The sequence below is a fragment of the Lithobates pipiens genome, unplaced genomic scaffold (assembly GCF_037356315.1).
Source record: "Lithobates pipiens isolate NorthernLeopardFrog02 unplaced genomic scaffold, aLitPip1_a1.2 Scaffold_16, whole genome shotgun sequence".
NCBI classification, from domain to species: Eukaryota; Metazoa; Chordata; class Amphibia; order Anura; family Ranidae; genus Lithobates; species Lithobates pipiens.
The window spans coordinates 529678345-529688082 of NW_027507748.1; the positions used below are offsets into that span (position 1 = coordinate 529678345).

The 9738-nt window shown below is 38.1% G+C and overlaps 1 protein-coding gene across 3 annotated transcripts in view; it reads left to right on the forward strand.

Moving 5' to 3' along the window:
• AKAP11 (A-kinase anchoring protein 11) overlaps positions 1 to 9473 on the forward strand; it is a 148999-nt gene extending 139526 nt beyond the window's left edge. For all 3 annotated transcript variants that reach the window (XM_077483188.1, XM_077483190.1, XM_077483189.1), the window contains one exon: positions 1665 to 9473. In XM_077483188.1, the coding sequence (XP_077339314.1) occupies positions 1665 to 1799 (135 nt within the window). In that variant the 3' untranslated portion in view covers positions 1800 to 9473. The remainder of the gene's footprint in view (positions 1 to 1664) is intronic.
• The last annotated feature ends 265 nt before the right edge of the window (positions 9474 to 9738 follow it).

Below are 9738 nucleotides of genomic sequence, written 5' to 3' on the forward strand. Positions count from 1 at the left end.
GCCATCTTATCTAGTCAGACTTGTCAGTCTGACTTTGGAAAAGGTTCCTGCACTACTTTGGTCGGATTTTCAGTCCATTGAATGTCATTGAAGTCGGATCACCATCCTAACTATCCAACTTGTGACATCCAATATGCATTACAGTAGCCGGAAATAGAATTTTATGTCACACCAGTATTGTACTGATTGGTCAAAGGACAAGTCTCAAAGTCAGATCAAAATTGTATTCCGTTTTACTAATGTCGGATGAAAGACGGGTCGATGTTGGACCGAAGTCGCAGGGCAAAGTCTGATCAACAGTCGTATTGCACCAGTGTGAACCAGGCCCAAGTCATGTTTCGCTTTCAGAATGTTGTAGCACAGTTATTTACGAGGACTTGGAATCACAACCATTGATTTGGGATTTGAAGATTCTACATTGTGTTCCCCCGAATGCAGATTTTTAGTACATTCTCTTGTCAACTACTAGCAGTTAGGCTTATTTGAGATCCCTTATTACAAAACATAATCTACCTCACTCTGCCATCCCCTACATTCATGTTACAATAATACTACATGCATGCAGATGCTACAATGTTGAATAATAATTTGCAGTGTCTGAGCACAAAGCAGTCATGGGAGCTCCAGACTTTACGTTCAATCAAGCCTAATTTTGGCACAGGAGAACTACCTGGCTACCATGGCTAATTTTTAGTGAGATTTGCTATCTGACCATAATGTAGACCCTTCTGGCTTCATATTGAGATTGAGACACTGACCCAAATCACATTTTCAGATCAGGAAAGTTGGAGACAAGCAAAGTCTTTTTCTGCATTCTTGTTCTTAGTTTGTGAACCAAAAGTACTGAAACAAGAGGGTCAGTATGGCAGCAAAGCAACTGCCATTTTTGGAGCGAGAGAAAGAGGTAGCCTGCATTTGTATTGTAACCATTTTCTTGTGCCAAAAGCACTGCTTATCATGGCTTATAATCTGACAGTTTTAGCATGCTGTAAAACGATTTTTAAATCTACTTTACATCGTGATCTTGCCTCACATGCAGTGGCTTTAGAAATGATAGTGTATGAGTTATAAATCTTACTTTTTTTTAGTGTAAATTCATCCAACTTATTCACTTTACTTATAATTGTGTTTGCAGCCCTTTGCAGATAGTTGTGTTATGAAGATTTTCTCTTACCTAACCACTGACCTTAACTGCCCGCTATTACGCGTTGCTTGCTTATGCCAGTTTGGAAGCAGCGAATTCAAATAGTTCTGTGAAAATAAATAAATCATATTTATTTGAGTCATTTACTTTGTGAAATAGACCATGGTGTGAAAGGCTAATTCCTAAATAGAAAATCTGTTTTCGTTGAAGGTGGAGCAGAACCCAGAAAACCACACTTTGCCACAATAGGAAAATCCACATCAATAATTAGGCTTGTGTTTCGATGTGTGGTATCAGGGTGCGGTAGCCAACTTATTACCTTTTTGTTCAAAATTTCCTGTTTTTACCCTGCTTAAAAACCCACAAACCACTAGATTGTAAAGGTTTCTATTTCAAAATATTTATCTTGACAATAAAAAAAAAAGAGAAAACTTTGTAGATCATCTTTGCACAAAAAACTTTAGCCTAACATGAATTTGGGTTTAATATGTCCTCACACTCATACATTTTCTTTCCTCAGCTTTACCGAAGAATCCAAGAAAAAGGCTGGAAAACTAGTGACCTCTTGCAAGCCGTTCTTCAGTACTGTGAAAGCTCAGAGATGTCCTCAAATCTCCCAAGTCCATTATTTAGCTGGCTTTTGGAAAAAGTTTAACAAGCACTTTATAGATTAGACTTATTGGAAAATATAAAATGATATCTGTGAATATATCTGCAAAAGGCTATTTGAACTGACAGATTTAAAAATAAGCAGTATAATGCTGTAGCTTTGCATTGTGGCATTTGTGTGCACAAACTTACATATGTGATTGATGCATATCTTTGTGGTTGGTACCAAGATGTTTTAAGTAATTCTGCTGTTCTTGCATAAAGTGAAGAAGCATATTGGCACTAATATCAATTGGAGGGCACTGCTTTTAGCATCACATATCGCTATGAAAATGTTGTTCTTTTTGTTAAGAGGTTTTAAACCTAAATTTAGTGTTGCATCTCCCTTAATGCTGTTTTTCAAATTTCATTAAACCTTTAGGAAAAGAAAAAAGGAAACTGCCATTGACAGGCCAGACACAACCAGACAATTAGTATTCTTAAAATGTCTGGTATTTTTCTTTATAATGGGGACATTTCTGTACAGGGGCACTTGCCGACTGATGGCCTTTAATGACCAGCTGTCTTGGGGCCAATTGAGAGCAACTACAAGGTAGCCAGAAGGTGCTGAACTGCAAACGCAATCTTGATGAAAAATGTAATTCCTTTTTCAAGTGCTCCTTTTATTATTCCCCCCCCCCAAAAAAAAACATCCTAATGTGCTCTATTTAATGCCCTTTTCATTGTGTTGATTCAAACTGCTTTTTAATTGGACCTTTTAACTGAGGCCACACTGCTCATGGGGACCTCCTGAAGCTCTTGGCAGCTTGTGCTCCAGCTAGCTTGCATATAACTTGTATTTGGTCACCAGCAATGAAAATTTAAATGTCCATTTCAAAGTGAATGCTGCTCATGCATATTAAAAGGCAGTTTAAGCCTGAGTTTGGGCTGGGTTTTTTTCATAGCACCTCTCAGAGCAGTACGTTTTTACAAGTGACCAGATATCCGCTTTCAACTGTTTTTATTTTAAGAAAATCCTATCAGCAACAAAGTACTGTATGAAAATGCATTTTAACTAGTAATCACATTTTTTCCCTATATAGTTGGTTCATATTTTCATGCTCCAGTTGAGTGGTTTTATTTTTTCCCAAGGAAAACTATAAGGGCCCAGTCACACATACTATGAGTCTGACACCCCCTCCCCCCGCCCAACATATACTGCATGTACACATTGGGCTCCTAATCCCCGATGCTACATCAAGAACTGCACTATACTGTCCGATGAAATGTACAGAATAGTTAATGCCAGGTGTATAAGGTCTAATTATTTGTCAATTATTATACAATCCTCACATGTTTGGCTCCCCTAAGACCAATTTTTTGATTGGCTATATAGATAGTATATGCTCAATTCACAAACCTGTATTTCTGTTGTTCTGGTGTTTTTATTTGAAGTAACACATCACTACAGAAGTACATCTTCTAAATGCACTTTCTGATGAATAAGCATACTGTTATCTGATAAAAAAAAGTGGGGAGAAGGGCTGCTGTATGAGAGATATTCCTACAATACATTCCTTGATACTGGTAGCAACCAATCAGTAGCCTTTTGTTTAATCCGTAATCCTGCACTGCAGAAGTTAACAGTTGGAATCTGACTGGTTGCCATAGGTAAGCAGAAGTGTTCTTGTCAGCATAGCATACAAAAGCCTCATGAAGTTTACTGTGCAGCTTCACATTAAAGGAAAGACGATAAACTCATATTATGGTGTGTTTCCTTGTACTACTAATACATTATGCATCTGGCAACATTTTAAATACATTTCAGTGATGAAGTCTAAATAAATAGTTTCTCATACCAGGTAAGCAGTGCTTCAGATATGGCTATATAGTTCAGATCAGAAATATTTGTAATCAAATCAACCTGTGTATCATTTTTTTTTTTTCCCCCAACTTACACTTTGCACATTGTATTCAGAATTCACAGATTAATGCAAACAAAATAAATAAATAAACTCATCCTTTTCTACATTCAACTTAGATGGGGTACATTCACTCAAAACTACAGGGTTTTGTGATTAAAGTAAAAAAAAAAAAAAAAAAAAATATATATAACATATACTATGCTGCCCCTATTTCTCCTATAATTTCCTTATTTTCTGATACTCAAATGTTGACAAAAACACCTTACTAGTTTCTCTGGGAGTACAAACTGTTCTGCTTCATTGTTATGGAATTGATTAACCAAATTGATAGTTTTTATAAACTAATAGAAAACTGCTGCTTTGTGACTAACCACAGCATATTCAAGTATGGCATGTGTAATCTGTAAATGAGTTATCAAGGTGTTTTTGATGGGGCTAAAAAAGTCGTGCACATGTGCAAACTCACAACACAACTGTAAAGATAGTAGTGTGTTTTCACAAAATCATAGTGCATGCAAATATTTATAGTACCACACTTTACTGGCTAATTTTAAATCACATTTTTAAAAATTTACTAAAAGTTTTCTTAGCACAGATCTAGTGACTTTATCACACATTCTATATGCACAGAATGCCCTCTGGCGTTTGGTAACATTGAATTTCTGTTAGGCGACTACTAAGCACATCAGAAAAATGAGCCATCAGTCGAGGTGGGCATTAAATAAGTTAAGATACTGATTTATGAGAGGTTTTCAATAGTTAAATATTATTTTCATGCAGTAAAAATGATAATTCTAAATGAATGTATAATTTATTTTTGGGAAATGAAGAAACTATGTAAAAAAATCTAATGGAGACCCAAACATTCTAGATATGCTTCTTTTTTTCCTTGTCTCTAAAAGAGTCTGGAAACTTACACTTACTGGTCACTTTATTAGGTAAACCTGTTCAATTGCTTGGTAACACAAATTGCTAATCAGTCAATCACATGGCAGCAAGTCAATGCATTTTGGCATCTAGACGTGATGAAGACAATTTGCTGAAGTTGAAACCAGGCATCAGAATTGGGCAGAAAGGGGATTTAAGTGACTTTAAATGTGGCATGTTTGTCAGTGTCAGATGGGCTGATCTGAGTATTTAAAAAACTGCTGATCTACTGGGATTTTCATGCACAACTATCTCTAGGGTTTACAGAGAATAAACCGAAAAAGAGAAAATATTCAGTGAGCAGGAGTTGTGTGAATGAAAATGCCTTGTTGGTGTAAGAGGTCACACGAGAATGGGCAGACTGGTTTGAGGTGATAGAAAAGCAACAGTAACTCAAATAACCACTTGTTACAACCAAGATATGCAGAATACCATCTCTGAACACACAACACGTTGAAGCTTGAAGCAGATGGGGTACAGCAGCAGAAGACCACACCAAGTACCACTCCTGTCAGCTAAGAACAGGAAACTGAGGCTATAATTTGCACAGGCTCACCAAAATTGGACAATAGAAGATTGGAAAAATGTTGCCTGGTCAGATGAGTCTAGATTTCAGCTGCGACAATCAGACGGTAGAGTTAGAATTTGGCATATACAACAAGAAAGCACAGATCCAGCCTGCCTTGTATCAACAGTTCAGGCTGGTAGTGGTGGTGTAATGGTGTGGGGGATATTTTCTTGGCACACTTTGGGCCCCTTGGCACCAATTGAGCATCGTTTAAACACCATGGCATACCTGTGTATTGTTGCTGATCCTGTCCATCCCTTTATGACTACAGTGTACCCCTCTTCTGATGGCTACTTCCAGCAGGATAATACACCACAAAGCTCAAATCATCTTAAACTGGTTTCTTGTTTGACAAGTTCACTGTATTCCAATGGCCTCCACAGTCACTAGATCTCAATCCTATAGAGCACCTTTACGATGTGGTGGAATGGGAGTTTTGCATCATGGATGTGCAGATGACAAATCTGCAGCACCTGTGTGATGCTGTCATGTCAGTATTGACCAAAACTCGGAGGAATGTTTCCAACACCTTGTTGAATCTATGCCACAAAGAATTAAGGCAGTTCTGAAGGCAAAAGAGGGTCCAACCCAATACTAGTAAGGTGGACCTAATAACATGGCCAGTGAGTGTATTTGGTAAAGCATTTCCAAGAGCAAAAATGATATGCAAAGTTTAGTAATGCTTAGTAAGTTATTGGGGGTTATTTACTAAAGGAAAATCCACTTTGCAGTGAAAGTGCACTTGGAAGTAAAGTCGCTGTAGATCCGAGGGGGACATGCAAGGAAAATAAAAAACAGCATTTTAGCTTGCACATGATTGGATGATAAAATCAGCAGAGATTCCCCTCATTTCAGATCTACCCCTCAGATTTAGAGCGACTGCACTTCCAAGTGCACTTGCAGTGCAAAGTGGATTTGCCTTTCATAAATAACCCCATTGCCTGTATGGATTGGAATAGTCGTTAGTCTGCATGTTGCGTTTTCATTCATTATAGTGTACCTGTACCTTGCTCATTCAGGGCCCATATTTTCACCTCAAAGCAGACATTGTAGGTAGCCACTTAAAGGAGTTGTAAAGGCAGAAGGTTTTTTTTTATCTTTATGCATTCTATGCATTAAGATTGGGGGAAAAAAAACACCTGCGTGTAGCAGCCTCCCCAGCACCTGTCAAATTACCTACCTGAGCCCCTTCTCTCTCCAGCGATGTCCACAATCCCCTCAGCCATCCAGAGCACTCCTCCTGATTTGCTGAGACAGAGCAGTGGTGCCAATGGCTCTTGTGGCTGTCGATCAAAGTCAGTCAGCCAGTCGGGGGGAGAGAGGGGGCAGGGCCAGGTCAGGGCTTTGTGTCTGAATGCATACACGGAGCTCTGACTAGGCTTGGGTGCCCCCTGTAGAAAGCTGCTGTTGAAGGGGCTAGGAGCAGCAAAGAGGGACCCAAGAAGAGGAGGATCTGGGCTGCTCTGTGCAAAACCAACTACACAGAGGTAAGTGTGATTTTTTTTTTTTTTTTTTTTAAACAAGCCTTTACAATCACTTTAACAGTACAAGTGCTCTGTCCTTGCCCACTTGTACTACCAGAACTGCCCTGCCATGTATTGGCTTTTATTCACTAATATTCCTGTAGATCGAAGGCCAACTGTTGATTAAGGTAGACTGTGACCCACCCAAACATCAGTGAAAAAAAGCCTTCTTGGATGACATACAACTGTGATCAAATTTTGTTTGTTATTCTTGGGGGGGAAAAAAACTGGCATTTTCTCTGAAAAAAATTAAAACTGACAAATGTAATTAACATTCATCATTGTTTGTTCCATTGTTAATAAAAATCAGATGTTGCTTTTTGATTCAATAGGATATATTAAAAAATAAAACAAAATGGCATGGGCAAAAATGACTTTTTTTTTTTTAAGCAATTTTTTTTTTTTTTTTTTTGCACAACCTTTAGAGGCAATCACTGGAAGCAAGTGATATCTATCTCTTGTGAGAAATCTAAACCTGACAAAGTGGTTTGGCCCACTCCTTGAGCAAACTGCTCCAGCTATATCAGTTTTGAAGGGTCCTTTTTTTTGACTCAATGTTGCAGCTCTGCCCGTAGACGAGGAGATTCAGCTTTTGGAAGCCCCATTCAGAATAGTCAAATGTTTTATTAGCCATTCTTGGGTGCTTTTAGCTGTATGTTTTGGGTCTTTATCATATGACCTTCAACTCATGCAGAGTTGTCTGACACTGGGCAGTACATTTTACTTCAGAATTCCTTGAGATTTTCATTGTGGCCTGCACAAATTCGCAGCATCCAGTTCCAGAAACAGCAAAGCGGCCCTAAGGCTCCATTTACACTAGAACTCCTAAACTTGAGTTTAGGAGCTTTCAGCATTTTTTTGCCAAAGCTCCTAAACTCAACTCAATGTACACATAGGCTTTTAACAGTTTAGGAGCTGCTTTAGTTAAGGGAGCTTCACCCTCCCTCTCCTGAACGCGCTCAGGATAGGAACGTTTTGACTGCCTGCCTCCGGAACAGGCAAAGCGTGCTTTGCTGTTTTCCTGCAGCCAACAGTCAAAGTAGGCTGTGTGTACGTGAAGCCTAATACATGACCAAACCAAACCTGTTTTAGCTATGAATAAGCGTCATGATAGGGCATGAAACGCATTCGCTATCTGCCCTTTTTTTTCCCCTATTCATGAGGTGACTGGATTTTACTATTTCATATCAATAAAGATGCCTTCTTTGATGTGCGGCCATCCAGGACTTTCTTCTCTCTCCATGACCAAACCTCCCTTATCTTTTTCAGTAGGTACAGTGCGCTTTTCTTTGAGAACACTTTTTTTTCCATCTATGAACATAGAGCTACTGTGACTTGTCAGAAAACTTCAGTTTTGTCTTATCTGCCCAAAGGGCAGTCTCCCAAAAAATCATGGTGGGTTTGTTTGTTTTTCTTGCAAGAGTGGCGTCCTGAGTAGTCTTTTTGAGCCCACTGTCGCTCAAAAAGTGACGGATGGTGTGACCTGACCCTTTGCTTTTGTAGTTCAGCTTGTATGTTTGGAAGTTTTCCTGGGCGCTTTGTCTACCCTTTGTAGACTGGTGTTCATTGTTTTGCTCAGCCAGGGATTAATCATTCTCTTGTGGTGTAATCCAGGGTGGTTGGCTATATTCTCATGGACCCTAAACTGCTTAATATTTGCAACTGTAGTTACAGGAACATCAAGCTCCTTGGAGAGGATCACCTCACCTTTGCCTTTGACATAATGGTCTATAATTTTCTTTCTGATTTCCTCAGACAGCTGTCTCATTTACTTTCTCTGGTCCATATTTAGTGTGATACATATGATATCAAACAGCAGAGTGTCTACTTTTCTCCATTACTATAGGTGGACTGACTAATTACAAGATTGTAGGGGTACCAGCAAATCTGGGCCATTTTAGTATATCTTTGTAGAGTAAGCAATACTTTTATCTTTTCTCACACTTTCTTCATTTTGCTCTAACTTAGGAAGGACATCCAGGTATGAGTCAATTGCTTTTACTTTTCATCATCCTTTTTTTTTTTTTTTTTTTTTTGGAGGAGTGACTGTTTCAGTCGGCTGTAAGGGTACAAAAAATCTTTCCATGGCTGTGTGCTCTTTTTGAATCCCTGTATGTGTCCTACTACCACAAGTATTTATTTATTCTGCATCCAGGACCTTACTATTTGTGTGCGGGGAACAGCCATTTCTTCTTTTTACACCAATCAACCATAACATGACCAACCACCGAATATTGAGTAGGTTATATATACAAATATATATGATCACCATAGGTAAGTCATCTCTGGAAACAGGTGTTCAGTCCAGTGTTTTTAAATGCAGCTAAACTCCACTTGCATTGGCTGCATTAGGTGAAAGAGTAAGCAGCAACTAATCAAAAACTGTAAGATTTATTTTTCCAGCATTGTAGAAAAACTGTATTAGTGCCTGCTTTTAAGAAAAAGTTTAGCTGGCACCAAATGTAATTTGTCAATGGATGGAGATACTCAACATGCACATAGCAGATTAGACCTGTTAACTTCTCTATCTTTAATGCACACATGTTAATCCAGCTATGCGTATACAATGTTTTGAATGTGCAAACAAATATATATTTGTCATATGCAACTGTTATTAAACAAATATGGAAAAAAATCTTAATTATAATTTGGCTAATGTCTAGTAGCAACTTTTTCAGAATACCACTGATAACTGTTTCTATAGGACACTGATATGCGCAAAGTAACTGCTGTTACGTTTTTGTGTACACATTTGCACAACTGTACATACTAATAAAACACTTTAATGTTAACATTGATGATGGATGATTTCTGTAAGTAATGTGGTTAATGAAAAAAGAAAAAAAGCTTTTGTAAAAAGCTTCTTCCCACAAGAATAATAAAGAAAATAGTTATCCTGTATGGAGTGGAAGATATGATATAACGCATATAGTAAACAAGTGATATTGCGCTAAGTGCATATAAAGTAAATAAAATTATGTAAATGACACAGATGATGGGTGACTGACAGCAGCTCTCACAACAATGTACACTTGAATGTACAAAATTGAAATAAAAAACGGG